The sequence below is a fragment of the Alternaria arborescens genome (assembly GCF_004154835.1).
Source record: "Alternaria arborescens strain FERA 675 chromosome Unknown contig_28, whole genome shotgun sequence".
Classification (NCBI taxonomy): Eukaryota; Fungi; Ascomycota; class Dothideomycetes; order Pleosporales; family Pleosporaceae; genus Alternaria; species Alternaria arborescens.
In genome coordinates, this window is record NW_021167883.1 from 311,026 (window position 1) to 326,691 (window position 15,666).

Consider the following 15,666-nt stretch of genomic DNA (forward strand, 5'->3'; position numbering starts at 1 on the left):
ATGGATCTTGTGGGACGTGTCATGACCAATTAAGGAGCCGTTTTCAAGCTCCGCAACGGGAGTCGGCTAGGGATTTCAACCGCGGAACTGGCAAACAATGGGATCAAACACGCGGCTTTCTATGGGACTGGCCAATCTGGCCTCATACCTTGCAGCGAAAGCAAAGCAGGAAAATAACGCATAGTGACGAATCTCGTATAGACCAAAAGCCGGAAGTAATAGCCTTCATGCACATTGATGGGTCAATGACGGAATTCTGGCTGTCACCCGGTCCGTCGTTTCGCCGACAGCGCGCCGTCACGTGACAGAGAGCTCAACTGAACAGCACCAAATCTGCCATATCTGATATTATCCCAACAAACCTTTCGGAGATCCTAGCGGCATCGGATGTGACACCGTCAGACTCTCCCAAAGATCTGATGCAGGCTTACCTGGTTGATGGCTACGAAACGCTCAAAGTTTCGGGTGGTGAGATGGGATTGGTGATCATGACGTAGTCACGTCATCGCCATCACATCCGTAGAACGCGGGGAAGATCGACTGACGCGTCCTTGACAGTCTGGACAAGACGGTACGCGGCCTCGGTGCCTTGACGGTGTGTAGAGAATATACCTTCAAATCAAGGGTCTATGTTTGCAAAGCAGTAGAGCTCGAGTGTTTGCTGCTATTTCTAACCACTTCATCAAGCACAATTGTTGTTGTTTGAGGTTGGTCCGCCTTGTAGTCCGAAGCCCAAGAAGCGGGTCACCTACCGAGAGCTCCGCCCCAATAACGTTGCCACGCAGTGGTGTTGTAATCGACTCGTCTTACTCTTTAGCTTGGTTGCCTAGCTACTTGTTACAGTACTTGTGCTCCCCTACCATTCTTGCTCGTTCACCCATTCCTCCTCAATCACCAGGTCAACATGCGATTTTCACGCATTGTACCAGTCTTGCCTCTGGCGACTGCATTCGTCATTACCGAGCCAGAAGTCTTCTCAAACATCAACATTGAGAAGTCTGGAAAGTCCCTTGTCGACAACGCTCACACTGTTCTCGACAACGCCCAAAATGTCATTGACGATGCATTCAGCAAGGTCAAAAACGGCGCCAAGGACGTCTACAGCAAGATTCACCATGCTGGTGCCGATGTCGAGTCGTGGTTAGAGGGCTCTCAATTTGACGACAGCATCATTGACTTTGAGAATCCTGAACACCCTCCTCACGATGGACCGCCACACCATGGCGGCCCTCACCACCCTCCGCACGACCAAAAGCCGAACCGCACAGTCTACGAGCTCATCAACGAGAGCAAATACACTACAAAGCTTGCAAAATGGATCAATGAGTTTGACGACATCGTGGAGGCGCTCAACAGCACCAAGGCCAACTACACAGTCTTTGCTCCCACAGACGAGGCTTTTGAGAAGATTCCCGAGCATCACCACAAGCCTTCCAAGGAAGTCTTGAAAGATATTCTGCTGTACCATGTCACCGACGACTTGTATCCTGCTGGTCGCGTACTCCACACATACACCATCCCAACTCTGTACACCCCAAGCAAGAACCTAGGTCACCCGCAGCGCCTTACTGTTCGCGTGACACTCAAGGGTCCTGCGATCAACTTCTACAGCCGCCTCGTAGCAGTAAACATTTTCGGAACCAACGGCGTCGTCCACGGTGTTGACTCCATCCTCGTGCCACCTCCGAACGTCGCCTCCATCATCGACTTACTCCCTGGCGAGTTCAGCACTCTTGAACTCGGTCTCACAAAGACAGGCATCTATGAGAAGATGAACAGCACTGAGTACCCACACAACGGCGGTACATTCTTCGCGCCCTCCAACTTTGCGTTCCAGAAGCTTGGAGCGCGTGCCAACGCCTTCTTGTTCTCAAAGTATGGTGAGAAGTACCTGAAGGCTCTTCTAGAGTACCACATTGTCGTTGATCAGACACTTTACACTGATGCCTTCTACGATGGGCGTAAGGATGACAAGGAGACTGTCGAGGAGCGCCCAGGAGGCTACCACTACGATCTCCCTACTGCTCTTTGCCACAAGAACCTCGCCGTTGACGTCGGTCGTTACGGACCTTTTGTCGAGATCAGGATCAATGGCTTCTCGCGTGTCACTGTTCATGACGGTGTAGCTAGCGACGGTGTCATCCAGGTCGTCTCCAACGTTCTGATCCCACCCAAGACTTCTGGCGGCGAGCAGAGCTTTTGGAAGGGTGAAGAGCTCGACGTTGAGGACCTCAAGGAGCGTCTCCAGCCTCTTGTTGAGAACATGGAGTTGTAGATCAACAACTCTTATGCGAGCCCTGAAATTTGTTACTTTCTTGCTACGAGACGATCTTTACGACATATCCCTTGTGTAATAACTTTTCCCTTCAAGTGGAGTGGTCACTTCACACTACCTTGTGTATGAGTTAGATAGCAAATTAACAAACGAATACAAACCTGACACTATATGTCGCGCTTGCAATCGTGATATTGCTACTACTACTACTACTACTACTACTACTACTACTACTACTACTATGTTTCATCTAGTCTAAGCTGACTTTGAAGTCCACGTGTGCAAGTTACCATTCTTTGTAATAGAGGATTGTAATACGTTTGGTCCGTCATAGTCTGGCTGTAATTACCGCTACTATTCTTTTCGTGTAAGTAGCAGCAATCACACAGTTAATGCTCCAGCCTAAAGGCGATGTCATTGGATCTCATTTTATCGCAAGACCTAAACGCGAAATGTGTCTATATCATACACAAAAGCAAACCAGAGTCATGAGTAGCAAATACCTCTACAATGTCCTGTTTCTACGAGAAATCCTCGCCTCCTTCTTCAATCGTGTTCTTGACTCGCAACAAAAGTGTAGTCTTCCACTTGTCAAGCTTGGTGAGCTGGTCAAAATTGAACAACTGTGAGAAGTTAGTACGACGCGCATTTGCGAATGTGTGCCAATTGGAGAGAACATGCCTTCTCAGAAAACGCCTCCTGATCACCGTCTTGCACTGCAGCTGCCAAGTCAACAAGAAGTGCATGCTCCCTCTGCTGCTGGAAGCTTGGATCCAGCTCTCTATACCTGTCAAGCGCAGTGTTGACACCGACCTGGTCGCCTGTGCATAACTGGCAGATACCAGCCTTGAGTAGGTACTCCTTGACGGACCAGCGCATAAGGTTATTAGAAATCGAGGTTTTGGCAACCTTCTCGTAAATTTCGATGGCTTTGTAGTAGTCCTTGCCTTCTAGAGCGACGAGGTCGGCGGTCTTGAGCCAAAGCTTGTTGGCAAGTGCTTCAGCATTGTCACTCTCGTACCAGCCAGCCGCTTCCTCGTATGCGGCTGCAGCTCGGGTGTTGTCGCCGAGCTCGACTTCGTAGAGCTCTGCAAGGTTCTGCTTGTGGGTGGCTGCACGGCGGAAGTTGCCCTTGCTGCAGTAATGCGCAATGGCTTTGTCTAGACACCGCGCAGCTGCTTCTGGGTCATCTTTGCGGTAGGCCTCTGATAACAAATCAGTCACAGCCGTTTCAAACGTGGAAGAACATTTGAGTGAAGAAACTTACTGAAGGCGTCTGTAAGCGTGTTTGCTTCGTCATCAGGCTCGTTCAGATTCTGACGTTGTACTGTTGCTGCTCTTTCGAAAGCCTCGCCTGCCTCCTTGCCTAGAACATGTTAGTTCTTAAGACGGGACCGTTTCCTAGTACGCATCTGACCATACCCATCTTTTGCATCCGGAACGCATTTGCTGCAGCGATGAATTGATCTGCGGCTGCCTCATCTATCACGTGCGTCAGTCCAGGCAAACAGCAAGTCAGGGTATCACATCAGATCATACACTTGTCTTGCTTGTTGCTGAAGAAGCTGAAGCCACCAGATGCTTTCTGCAATGATGCTTCTGCCTGTTGTCACGTCAATATCAGTTATTCGCTTTGTGGCTGAGTCTTGGAAGGCCCCACCTGTCGCAGCAGCGCTCGTGGATCGCCGGCCATGTTTGCTGAGTTGTCGAGTGCGGAGGTTGTTTGCAGGAGAGGGAGGGCCAGTACGAGATATGAGTGTATAGGCAGATGTTATGTTGAAACTTTGGTCGAGACAGGTGGCTGCACTTGCTGTCTCAATGAGCGATGACGACCCACGTTGGTCCATGCGAGCGGGCTGTGACCTCGGCGGCGGCTTTACCACTTCGGCACTAGTGTTTGCAGCCCGCCTCAAGCTTCACGACGTTGCATTCACAGCAGCGTCGAGGCATCCGCAAGAAACATGGCTACACGTCGCGCATTTGCAACCTCGAGGTTTTACAGTCCTTTGCAACGCCTTCAAACACGCTGCTATAGCCGAGGCGTACATCCCGACGAGCTTGAAAAGCTTCTAGCAGAGCCCACATGGTCCGTTGAATCTCTCCTACCACCAAAGACGCGCGCTTCCGACGCTCCTCAGATCACCTCGCAGCAGCTTCATCATCTACTACGCCTATCCGCTCTCCCGCCACCAGAAACACCCGAACAAGAGCAGAAGATGCTCGACACACTGGCAGCACAATTACACTTTGTGGGCAAGATACAGGACGTGGATACAACGGGTGTAAAGCCTCTTCGGGCGATACGTGATGAGTCAAAGGCTGCGGAAGAAGAGCAGACTATCACCTTGGAGACACTAAAGGACGCCCTGGGCAAAGAGAAGGTCGTAGGCCAGCATCACAAGCGGTTACAACGAGATGCTACGCCGGTTGACGCTCAAGATGTTGAGGACTGGGATGTGCTGGGCTCGGCTGAGCGAAAGGCCGGTAAATATTTTGTTGTCGAGAGCGAGAGGCCGCAGGAATAAGTCTTTCTACGAATGGTATACAGCCACGAAGGACATCAGGACGATCGGGAAGCAGCGCACGTACTTGTTTGCAACGTTTGTATCTTCGTTGGTAAACAAGTAAACTCCAAGGACCAGGGATAGTGCCAATCCAGAGAAACACAACACCAGCCTCCATATGACGACCGTCGTAAATACGAGACAACAAGAACCAACAACAAGCCAGAGATTCATTCACCAGAGACCGACCTCCTTCCTGCACTTTGTGCAACGCTTAACGACATGCGCTTCCACATCACAGCCGCAAAAGGGCGCCTCATCCATATCGTCGAATTCTGGTGTCGACAGCCGACTCAGCCTAGGTGTCGGAGGAGGTGTGGGGCCTGCGAACGAATTCATAGCTGTTTTCGTCTTCGAAGGCAGTGTTTGGCTCGACTTTGCTTCGGCATGAAGCATCACCGATTTTGATCTAACTTTGGACGAATGCTTGGCGGAAGTCACGTGTAACTCCGAGCTGGGTTCCGCGACTTTCCTTCGAGGTGCGGGGTGAGATTGTGACGAGACTTGTTCAAAGCTGCTTTGTGGGTATGAGTCTTCATCTCCTTCGGGGTATAGGACGAAATTGGTGTATCCCTGGACTGTTGAATCAACTTTCCAATCCGCCCAGCGGTGACGACGAGATTCCGCGATCTGAACACTGCTTCCATCGTAGTACGTCGTCTGACGGTACTCGTGCGTATCTTGCTTCCTTAGTAGAAAGTCTGATGCCTGGAGAGCTGGTTGTGTGGATGGTGTCGACGGCATGGTGACAAGATGGTCCAACCGGCACCATGAAATATCAGGAAAGAGTTGGAAGTGGTCTTGAATGACTTTTCAGCACCTTCAGACCGGTTCTGAGATGAAGAAGAGATGTGGTGGGGTGGTTGAGCGGAGAGAGTAGTGGGGGGGAAAGAACGATGAAGGGTCCAAGAGGTGGGTGGTGGGCGGTGCGAGTATATACAGTGCGGGATCAACTCGCCAAGCCCCATCTCGCCTGACACCCTAGACCTCCTGCACTACCACCACACCCCTTGTGCGCTCTGTTTCTCTATGCCAATCGAATCCGAAGCTCTCATTTGGTATGGAAAGACTGGATTCGTCCAAAAAGACAGGGATTTGCACAACTTGGATGTTATAGTGCACTTTTGCATAGTTCCACATTGGGATATAGGTGTGTCTACTCGTCGAGGTCACCATGAGCATCCAACCCAGAATGAGAAGGACTTGCGAGTACTCGAAGCCAATATGGAGACTGTGTTTGTTCGATGCATCATGTCTTCAAGATGCTCGAATGTTGACCTTGTCGTCAGTGGCTCTCGTCCTCGATCCTAAGCATATCCGGGTGGCATACCACTTCCAATGCCTCACATAGTATAATTTACAGCCCCTTCAATACTGTGGGACACTAATCTCAGCCTTTTTGTCTGATTTTCAGCACCTCCGATGGACATTGTGGTGTAGTTGGACGCTCAAGTTTGCAGAGCGCGTGCCAAGGCATTACCAAAATGTCAACCCTGCAAATCATACGAAGACCATGTGGCTGCATGACTCTCCAGATCCAACTCATGTATATAATCGTCTCATAACAGAAGAACTCCATCTAGGACCTACTAGCTAGCACTTAAATATACTAGAGTCACCGAATCTACTACCAAACACTTGGGCAACAAGGTCTAGTCCACGTGACTTCTTATCAGAACAGGCGCTCAAATGTCTTGTCTTGTGTACGTGACAGCTGCTCTCTTCAATACGATAACGAGTAGAAAACATATTGTCCGGATGCCGACATGGCACTCTATACAGACTTTGGGGCAAGTAGAAAGTGAGCGCTGCGCATTCAGAATGCGCATCAGTCCTGCCTTTCTCCTCCGTCCAACTCTTCGTAAATTCCAAGTAACGAAAAAGAATGGACTGCCGAATAAGTCAGATAACACGACGAGTTGGAATAAGAGATTTCTACATTATTTGATTTGTGTTTCTGAGATTACAAAGTTACAGGGAAAATACTCGACTCTTTAGCCAGACGGCAACTATGCCGTTCATGCATGCAATCTATGCTTTCTCTCTCCCTCTCTCTCTCTTTCCTTGGATGATAAAAATACAAAGCCCCATCCATCCTCTCTCTGGTCATCTCTTACTAAACCTGCCAGTCAAAGCAGAAACAATCTGTGAAAACGTAACAAAAAAGAACGCCGCCGGTTTGGAAAGGAACACTCTCTCCATCATCCCAATTCCCATGCCATGGTATTGTCCCCCCTAAATCCCCCTTCTCCTCTCCCAAAAAAGAAAAGAAAAACACTCCCAAATTAACGCCCATTCCAATGCATGTTTTGTTACACAATTCCCCCTACTCCGGACTCGCGCCCCTAACAGACGGCTCCACACTCGCACTCGCCCTCCCTCTATCCTTGCCCCCACCACCACCAGGACCCAAACTAAGCTTAATCTTCTTCTTCTTGGGTGAATCTCCACCGACGTCATCAGCGTCACGGTCGCGCTTGCCCTCGCCCCTTTCACTACTCTCGCTGTGTTTTCGATCCCCAAGATCAGGTCTACCACCACTACTAGTTTTCAGCTTGACTTTGAGCGTGCCATTGCCATTGCCGTTGGAAGTGGTAGTCGAGTTAGAAGATGGCTTATCACGATCAGCCTTCTTGACATAGGACGACTTCTTCTTCATCTTGCGGCGTTCGGGGGTATCGTTGTCCATGTCATCAGCGTCGGCATCGTCGTCCTTTTCGCCCTTGAGACGTTTAACGGGCGAGATGCCCTTTGTTTTACTACTCGTCTTGGGGTTGTTGGCGGATGACGACTCGCCGGGCGCGGGCGTGCCCATGCGACTTCCCAGCGGCGTGTTGCCGAGACCTGAACCCGTGCCGCCGTTTTGTCCCGTGAGTTTGGCCATGGCGTTGCGACTACTCTGCCGCCCGCTGATGCCGAGGCACTTTTCTAGGTGCTGTGCGAAGCGCGTTATGAGTAAGCTGCGCTTGCAGTTGGGACACGTGTGCCAGGGGATGTAGGAAGCGGGTTTGCCGCCCGTGTTGAGCTTGATTTCCTTGGTGTCGCCGCCGGCCATGTCTGTGTCTTGGGAGCCGGGCGTGCCTACGCTCTCCTTCTCGGCGTTCTTCTGCTGCTGCTTGATGAGCTCGCGTTCCTTCTTGCTCTTGGCCATGTCGGTGGGGAAGGGGTTGCCGTAGACGTCGTGGCCCGATCGCTGGACGAAAGGGTAGAGCATGCAGTACTCTTTGGTCAGGTCTGGGTTCTGCATGCCCTTGCCCATGATGGGGTGCATCAACCGGGGCAGCTTGCAGTGTGGACATATTATCTCAGGCGTTGTCTTGAGCGGATTGCCCTTGAGGAAGACACGTCCATTGTCGTACTTTGCTGCCGATGTCTCAGCGACGGGTATCGACGTGGCGCCTGTCGTGTTTTGCTTCTGCGACTGCGGCTCGAGGTTTGCCAGGGCGATGGACTCGGCTTGCGTGGCGGCCGACTGCATGCGGAGCAGCTTCTCGGATCGGTGGCATGATAGGGCCGTGGTGAAGACGATATTGCTCAGCAAGTCGTCGAGGATGTTGGTAGTCTGCGACACGTTTCTTAGCAAGGCGCATCATGGGAAGGGTCATGTAACCGAGGAGGCGGTTTGCGGCGGACAGGCCCTACCAGTTCTTGGAGCACGTCTGACGGCAGTCCCACGGCAGCGTCGACGCCCTCGCCCTGGTCGTCGGCCGGCCGGTCCTCAGACATGTCGTTGACCGTCGGGCGGAGTTGTTCACGGCGGAGTGGTTCAGGGCGTGGAGAAAGTGTTGCTGAGACGTTAGCGTCAGTTACGGGAGATATCGATGGGCTTCCCATGCATCCCTGCTCCGGGACCCATTTAGCGCATGCAGCCAAAACTACCTACCCCACACAACGAGAACAGCGTGTTCGCAAAAGACTCCACACACGCGTCGGGTATCATTTCATCCATCTAGACCTGTTTACACTACCTCCCACCGAGCCAGTCTGCCTATGGTGCTTCCCGCCTGTCTCACAATGCACACGCCATCGCTACCTACTCTGTGCACCGCCAGATTCGCAATAGCTGTTGGCATGCCCTCTGCAAGGTTGTAGTTGCCTGTTGTAACAAAGCCCATTAGATCCGCCTCGTCGGGGACAAGAGGATAGTCTTCCTCGCCTGCTTTCGATGCACGCTTTGTGCCAGATTGTGGCATCAAGGACAGCCATCTGCTTCGGACTTGTGCGTCTGCAGGCAGACGGTAGATGCGAGCGCAGTCCGTAGGGGTACCTCGCTGTACCATTGTGATCTTGGCCGTGAACACATCTGGCGACGGCCAAGAGTCGCCCAACGTAGCGTTGCCCTTCTCAATCAAGTCAACTGCATCTCTGGGAGAGAGCTGTCTGACAGGGGTCTGGGACTCTCCTGACTCCTCTCGACGAGTGGTAATCTCTCCTTTCCATCTTGGAATCAATCGCTCCCAGTCGCAAGACCAGGGATCTCCAATCTCACCCTTCCTACCATTGCCGAGATCAATCGTCGACCACTCAATCCTCTTTCCCTTTGGACGCTTAGTCCATTCGTGCTTCCTCACCTCTCGCTCACGTAGTTCCCAACTCCATCCAGCATCCGTGCCAGGATGATCGTACGGGAAGTGTGGCTTCGAACGCTCAAAGTCAACCTGGCGTCTTTCTTTCAAGCCGCCAAATAGTGGGGTTTCGCCTGTAGATACTGGGTAGCGCATCATCTGTCGCCATACGGGCATCACGCATCTCCAGGGAAGAAGAACAGTCCAAGACTTGCTTTCTCGCGATACAAGTACAAGCGTCGGAATACGCGGATCAGTTGAGCGTGCCTCTGGGTCTTCACCTAATGTGCATGCGCTCTTCCGACGATTTATAGACTTCTGAGACGGCACGGTTCGTTGTGCGGCTAGCCGGCTTTTGGTATCGAAGATGGAGGCTGGGATTGAGGCTTTGTCGGGCGGCCAGGTTGCAAGGGTTTCCGTCAAGGCAGTCAGAGATTGTTGGTCGTATGCCACGGGCGACGTGCGAGGAGGATCGCGAAGCCGGGGATCTGAAATGTCAAAAGACAAAAGCGCACCGCTTGGTAGTGATGCAGCGTCTGTGACAGAAGCCAGGGCGGGCCAAAGAGACTCTGGAGCATCGGGCCCTGCATCTGGGGAAGATACGGGAGCAAGAATCGAGCAAAGGGCTTCTGTAGCGGCCGGACCTGTGATCTCGATAGAGCCAATATCGAAGCGGAGATCTCGAACCGTGACAGCTGGCTTCTGCACTTTGGCCATCCTGACCACTTGATTCCAGAGTTGTAAGAAAGCGCTCGGGTGCACACGAACAAAGGCTTTCGTCTTGTTGCTGCCTGCATGCGGGGCACACCAGATGACAGTCACTTGGGCGATTTTCCTCAGCGGCTTGGCTTCTCTTTCGTATATCCAGCCTTCCCAAACTCTGGTACCATTTCTCCACTTCCTGGCCCTGCCTCTGTTCTGCCACGGGTCCTCTGCACTGTCTACTGCAAAGTGCAGACCCTTGAGTAGCCCGGCTATACTAGCCTCAGGGCCCTCGAGACTGAGAGTTGACATGTAGCTTACATCCCACGCAACGGCTCCGCGCTGGGTTGCGGCTCTGTGTGTCAGACGATATGCCTTGACTGCTGGTTGCAGTGGGATTGCGAAGCGCCAGAGCGGCTCCTTTGGTTCTGTCATCTTTGCACGCTTCGTATGCCATAGATGTGTGGGTAGCCATGTCTTATCTCGCTGTCGTCTGCGGAATCGAGATGGAGGGGTAGCGGGCGTAGCTAGAGCAGGAAACTTGCGCTTCGGCTTTGGTGGTGAGGGCTTCATGACTTGCTCCGGCGCATCCTCCATTGCTGCGTCCCCGTCATGGTCTTTCCCAGCTGCAGCGGTGTTGCCGTTGCTCCTCTTCTTGGCGACCTGCCTGCTGTTCTCCCTCCCCGCCTTCCTTAGATGCTTCTTCTTCCCTTTCCCAACACCGCTCCCGCTAGTGCCTCTTGAAATGGGTGTGTTGTCTTCTTTAGCCTCCTGTCGCGCCCTGACCCGCAGTCTCTTTGGTACGCGATGCGGATTATGGCTCGCCGTCCTCCTCCTCAACCCCCTCGGCACATCTTGAAAAGCTCGTCGCGACTGCCCCTTCTTGGCCGCCTTGATGGCGCCCTCGAGCGATTTGATCTCATTTTCGTGCGACTTGAGAAAGTTTTTGACGTTGATCTCGCCATTGGGGTACGCGTTGCTAGTCGGTATGGCGGGGATGACGTGCTGCGGCCTCTGTTGGAATCGGGTGCGTTTGACAGGATTGCCAGGACCCGTGTTGCCTGGCGTCTGCTTCCTCTTTCTCGAAGTATCGGCCATGGTGGATCTGGAACAGGCGTCGCTATAGCATCAAGGCTATTCGAGCTCACTGGGCCAACGGTCGCTGCGACTGAATCTTTTAGCGAGACGGTCCCCACGCCGACGGGCTTAGCGCGGAGTCATTCGTCACGTCAGCACGTGTCTGGCCGAAGCACTGGCAGTCCCTACCAACGCCGACTTGGACCCTTTGGTATTGGTCCAAACGTGCCAGGCCAGCAACGGCATTCTGTTTCATCCGCCAGGCCCCTAGCTCGTCTTTTGATTAATTACTCCATTCACAACATCTTCATTTCGCCATTTCGGCCAGGTGCTCCACCTTTCTGACCTCCCCTGTGATTGCATCGTCCCCCCTGCAGGAGTGCGCAGCCACCATGCTGCCCTGTCCTTGTGGTCCTGGACTGGTCCTGATCATTCAATGTTTTCCCACACCTTGTTACTACACAACAACAGCATCTTTTCTTTGAACACACGCACGCACACAACGCATAGCCATTCTGACATTTACATCTACCTATTGTTACTGTACCGCATACACACACACACACACACACACACCTACTGCTAGTACATAATGATTCACACATACACAACCATGTCTCCCCCCTCTTATTCTTCCGATCAAGTGTGCAAGATGAACTTCAGTCCACTGCGATCGCCCTCACCAAGAAAACGATTCGCCGGCCACGAGCGAAACCAATCAGAAGCCATCCAACGCCCACGACCCATCAGCGTAGCAAGCAACTCAGTCATGGTACAGCACGCAAAGAGAGCTTCAATATACGTCTCAGATGCTTCCATTTTGCTCCAACAACGCAATCCCATTGCCTCGCCCATGTCACCAACAGACTCGGGCATGGCCTCGCCAACCAGCGAGTCTGGAGAAGTCACGGATCACTACGCCATCCTCGAACTCACACCCGAGGCCACCACGGACGAAATCAGAGCTGCGTACCGCCGTCTGCGCTCCGTCTACTTTGCCAATGACGCGAAAAAGTATCGAGCACTGCAGGCCGGCTTCGACTGTTTGATGGACCCGGAGGCACGCCAAGCCTACGATGCAACCTATCAGCCAGCAGCTCCAACTTCGCTCTCCAGCATTGACGAAATCTTGGACCAAGGAAAGCACTGGCGCAAGGACAGCGCTCATGGCGACGATCCAGCAGTCATTCCCGAAGAAGAAGAGGAAGAAGAAGAGCAGCAAGTACGGACTGACGACCCTAATTGGGGCCTTAAACAGTTCCAGCCTATCCTTGAATCGGTGCTGGGCTCCGAGCCATATTTCTCATACGTCCCTCTGCCTACGTATTCGCTGCCTGTGTGTAGGTCGCCCAAGTACGTTGGACAGTTTGCGGTGAACGCGTGGCCCAACTAGACGGTCTCGTCTCATCGATATCCGGATTCAACCCACTCGACATGGCTCGAGTTCTTTACCATGTTCATATTCATAGCAGAGCAGGTCTTGCATTTGGGCGGGTTTGCTTTGTGGCGTCTTGGGCGGTCTTTTGTTCCTCTGTCCACTTAGCGTTGTTTTCATCAAGCGGCGATTCACCATCATCTGCGATTTACCCTCGTCTTGTTATATACCTAAAGTCCCAACTTTACTGCAAATTGGCCACACTCACTATACCTACTCGGATATCGAGCAACATTGAATGATAATGTATGACACACATGACACTTGTCAGATTTTGAGCGTGCCTGTGCCAACATTTGTATACATCACGAAATTCAGCATGGAATGGCAACTAAATGAACCAGAGTCGCATTGCTGATATCGATCGCTATGATACAGGGCTCCAAGTTGCGAACGCCACTCTGATCCAATCGTCTCCAGCTCTAAGAAATTGTCGCATGCTAATTGTCGCCATGGCGAAATATTTACTGGTCGAGCTTTACGGGGAAGTTGCCAGCCTCTGTTCACAAATCAGCAACTATATTCATCTTGGACGCCTCGACTGCATGCGCAATGGGGCTTGGGAGGAAACACTCACCACGCTGGTCGTCCCATCGCGATGTCCAGCCGCTGGGGCAAAGGGACTTGTAGGCCAACATGAACTATATCCATCAGTACACAGGTCCGTGTCTCATTCGGCTTCTGCGGGGTCGCGCACCTGGCGGCAGGGAGCAAAGTCCTCGCCCTTGGCGATGATGCACTTGTGGTAGTCGACGTAGTTTTGCCAGCAGTGCTTGGTCTGGTTCTGGTTGGGGAAGCGGGCATCGAAGCCTGTGTGCGCCGAAGCTTTGTTAGCAGGCCATATCGCATATCTGGAGCTGTGAAAGCTATTTTGGCAGGCGGTGCAGGCAGGCGTGCGAGTCCGGGGGTGGCGTACCAGCTGTGCGGTGGGAGATTAGCTATCAATTCGAGAGACTGCGGAGTAGCGGGAAAAGCTTACCAGTGACAAACTTGAAGGGCTTGGTTACAAGCTCGTCGCCGTTCTCGCTGTCAGACATGGTTGCGATGGGGGTGGTTGGAGTTTGTCGAGGGGTAGGGTGGCGGCAATGGCTGGGCTTGGTGTGGTCGTCAAAGTGGTGACGGAAGTGAAGTTGTGAGGTTGCGATGGTTCGACCCGAAACGCATTGTCCACACACAATTCGCTCGGCGTTTTCCGGGCGAACCAGGGCCGCGAGCTCTCTCAGCATCTGCTTGCCTGTGACGAAACAGCCATTATCGCTCCCCCCCAACGACGACGCCAACTCTCCACTCCAATTAATAACACACAAACACCGCCAACATGTTCAAAGCTACCAGGGCCCTGTCTATGCAGCCGACACGCATGATGGCTATGCAGCCTACGCGCATGGCTGCCATGCGCCCGAGCCCCCAGCTCTTCATGAGGCAGACAATGCGCATGCGCAACCCTGTGCCTGTATGAAATGCCACATCTCACTGTGACTCGGGAATTGATGCTGACAACATGACAGAAGGAGGAGCATGGCGGTAAGCCAACCACAGCCGCCGCATATCGCCATCCAACATGAATTGACGACGTACAGCCCACACCGTATCCCAGCGTATCCGCCAGCTCAAGAACATCCCCACTGAGATTTGGCCTCTGAGTACGTTTTGTTCCCTCCCCCTCTATGCTCCCTTTCGAGCCTCTTGCTAACCCCAATATCTAGTCATCGTTCTCGGGTAAGCCCCTCCATTCCGCTTCGAATACTCTAACGCAGGTGGTCTGATACGTTCGCAGCATCGCCGTCGGCATGGCCTTCTTCTCCATCACCCGGAAACTCTGGGTCGACAAGACCCTCCGTCTCAAGCGACAGGGCAAGCAGGAGTAGGCGCCTGGGCTTGCAAGGAACCGGATACAATAAAGATGGAATCGGCGGGCTTGGAAGGGCTCCAGCAGCCATGTGTATAGGTACAGCATACGGGACAGAGTCCTCGTCAAGTTCGAAATCAAGCATAAGATTCATTGCGAGTTGCGTCTAGACGTGCAAAAGGAAGTCATCGAGTGCAATGGCGAGATCATCAAGGACTTTGAATCTTAGCAAGTGCGGCAGAATGTGGCACGATTCCTGAAACCGTGCTTGTGATATGCTGTATTTCATACCTTCTCCTAGAGGAGAAAAAACTTTGTGTAACAAGAACATGGTATCAAATACATTTTTCCAACGCCTGCAAACGCCAAAGAAGGACTGAGATTAGACTGGCTTCGGTCCTGCCTCGTCAAGACCTTCCAAACCCTGCATAGGGTCCATGGGCCCATTGGCCTCGTCTTGGGTCTGTTCACTAGCTTTGCGATCCTCTTCACTCACAGCATGCTTGGCCAACCAGCCCTCCTGCATTTTGTTAGCATAAAAAGTCGCACATGTACAGCAACATGTTACACACCTGCTCCCAGATGGCTGTTTTGCTGCCTAGTCCTTCGTTTGCGTCTTTCTGTGGTTTGGCTGCGGCTACCTTGATAACGGAGCCGTACAGCTCGCTACGGTCCATGTTGTCAATAGCGTCTGTCGCGTCGGTTGCAGTCTCAAACTCGACATAGCCGAATCCCCGATGTTGATCGCCCTGGTTCTGGTTTTCCGGTTTGGGCAAGTTGACTTCAACAATGTCGCCAAATGGCAGGAAGGCATGGAAGAGCGTCTGCTGAGTGACTGCTTGGTCGAGGCCGCCGACAAAGACGGTAGCCTTTAGTCGTGACGTGTCTGATAGATTGGACATGGCTGGCTGTGGGTGCGAATTCGGAAATGGCTTGTCGATGGTCGCGTTGTCGAGATTCGGAGCTGAAATTCGATATCACGTGGCTAGCGGGACCCACAGTTGGCCGCGCCCGCCATGGACCAGGGAAGGACAGGTGGATGCTCCGTTGATGGTGAAGCACGTCGTCGCCTTGCTTGCATTCCGCGCTCAAGACACATTGCGGACACTCCTTACTCTTTTGCACAACGCATACCTCTCTTCTCACTCCCAGATCCCCTCACTTGTCCCTTATTTTGTTCGTGCCTTATTCCCCAATTC

General features: G+C 52.6%; 9 protein-coding genes across 9 annotated transcripts; 4 read left to right on the forward strand and 5 right to left on the reverse strand.

Moving 5' to 3' along the window:
- Window positions 1-904: 904 nt before the first annotated feature.
- On the forward strand, window positions 905-2,275 carry AA0111_g9657 (hypothetical protein; the record flags this gene model as incomplete). Its single annotated transcript, XM_028656239.1, has 1 exon — window positions 905-2,275. The coding sequence occupies one exon, from the start codon at window positions 905-907 to the stop codon at window positions 2,273-2,275; it is 1,371 nt and encodes a 456-aa protein (XP_028502814.1).
- Window positions 2,276-2,796: 521 nt separating this feature from the next.
- Window positions 2,797-3,968, reverse strand: AA0111_g9658 (putative vesicular-fusion protein sec17; the record flags this gene model as incomplete). Its single annotated transcript, XM_028656240.1, has 6 exons — window positions 2,797-2,898; window positions 2,957-3,480; window positions 3,543-3,641; window positions 3,698-3,757; window positions 3,815-3,878; window positions 3,936-3,968. The coding sequence occupies 6 exons, from the start codon at window positions 3,966-3,968 to the stop codon at window positions 2,797-2,799; spliced, it is 882 nt and encodes a 293-aa protein (XP_028502778.1).
- Window positions 3,969-4,236: 268 nt separating this feature from the next.
- Window positions 4,237-4,800, forward strand: AA0111_g9659 (hypothetical protein; the record flags this gene model as incomplete). Its single annotated transcript, XM_028656241.1, has 1 exon — window positions 4,237-4,800. One exon carries the CDS (start codon window positions 4,237-4,239, stop codon window positions 4,798-4,800), a length of 564 nt encoding a protein of 187 aa, XP_028502811.1.
- Window positions 4,801-5,013: 213 nt separating this feature from the next.
- On the reverse strand, window positions 5,014-5,583 carry AA0111_g9660 (hypothetical protein; the record flags this gene model as incomplete). Its single annotated transcript, XM_028656243.1, has 1 exon — window positions 5,014-5,583. The coding sequence occupies one exon, from the start codon at window positions 5,581-5,583 to the stop codon at window positions 5,014-5,016; it is 570 nt and encodes a 189-aa protein (XP_028502746.1).
- Window positions 5,584-7,165: 1,582 nt separating this feature from the next.
- Window positions 7,166-11,204, reverse strand: AA0111_g9661 (hypothetical protein; the record flags this gene model as incomplete). The annotated part of the gene is made up of 3 exons (XM_028656244.1): window positions 7,166-8,401; window positions 8,482-8,627; window positions 8,873-11,204. 3 exons carry the CDS (start codon window positions 11,202-11,204, stop codon window positions 7,166-7,168), a joined length of 3,714 nt encoding a protein of 1,237 aa, XP_028502745.1.
- A 592-nt stretch (window positions 11,205-11,796) lies between these two features.
- Window positions 11,797-12,576, forward strand: AA0111_g9662 (hypothetical protein; the record flags this gene model as incomplete). Its single annotated transcript, XM_028656245.1, has 1 exon — window positions 11,797-12,576. The coding sequence occupies one exon, from the start codon at window positions 11,797-11,799 to the stop codon at window positions 12,574-12,576; it is 780 nt and encodes a 259-aa protein (XP_028502747.1).
- A 506-nt stretch (window positions 12,577-13,082) lies between these two features.
- Window positions 13,083-13,655, reverse strand: AA0111_g9663 (hypothetical protein; the record flags this gene model as incomplete). Its single annotated transcript, XM_028656246.1, has 4 exons — window positions 13,083-13,117; window positions 13,196-13,259; window positions 13,316-13,428; window positions 13,598-13,655. The coding sequence occupies 4 exons, from the start codon at window positions 13,653-13,655 to the stop codon at window positions 13,083-13,085; spliced, it is 270 nt and encodes an 89-aa protein (XP_028502859.1).
- Window positions 13,656-13,936: 281 nt separating this feature from the next.
- On the forward strand, window positions 13,937-14,486 carry AA0111_g9664 (hypothetical protein; the record flags this gene model as incomplete). The annotated part of the gene is made up of 5 exons (XM_028656247.1): window positions 13,937-14,071; window positions 14,127-14,142; window positions 14,199-14,261; window positions 14,325-14,337; window positions 14,396-14,486. The coding sequence occupies 5 exons, from the start codon at window positions 13,937-13,939 to the stop codon at window positions 14,484-14,486; spliced, it is 318 nt and encodes a 105-aa protein (XP_028502858.1).
- A 363-nt stretch (window positions 14,487-14,849) lies between these two features.
- Window positions 14,850-15,369, reverse strand: AA0111_g9665 (hypothetical protein; the record flags this gene model as incomplete). Its single annotated transcript, XM_028656248.1, has 2 exons — window positions 14,850-14,987; window positions 15,040-15,369. The coding sequence occupies 2 exons, from the start codon at window positions 15,367-15,369 to the stop codon at window positions 14,850-14,852; spliced, it is 468 nt and encodes a 155-aa protein (XP_028502857.1).
- Between the last annotated feature and the right edge of the window lie 297 nt (window positions 15,370-15,666).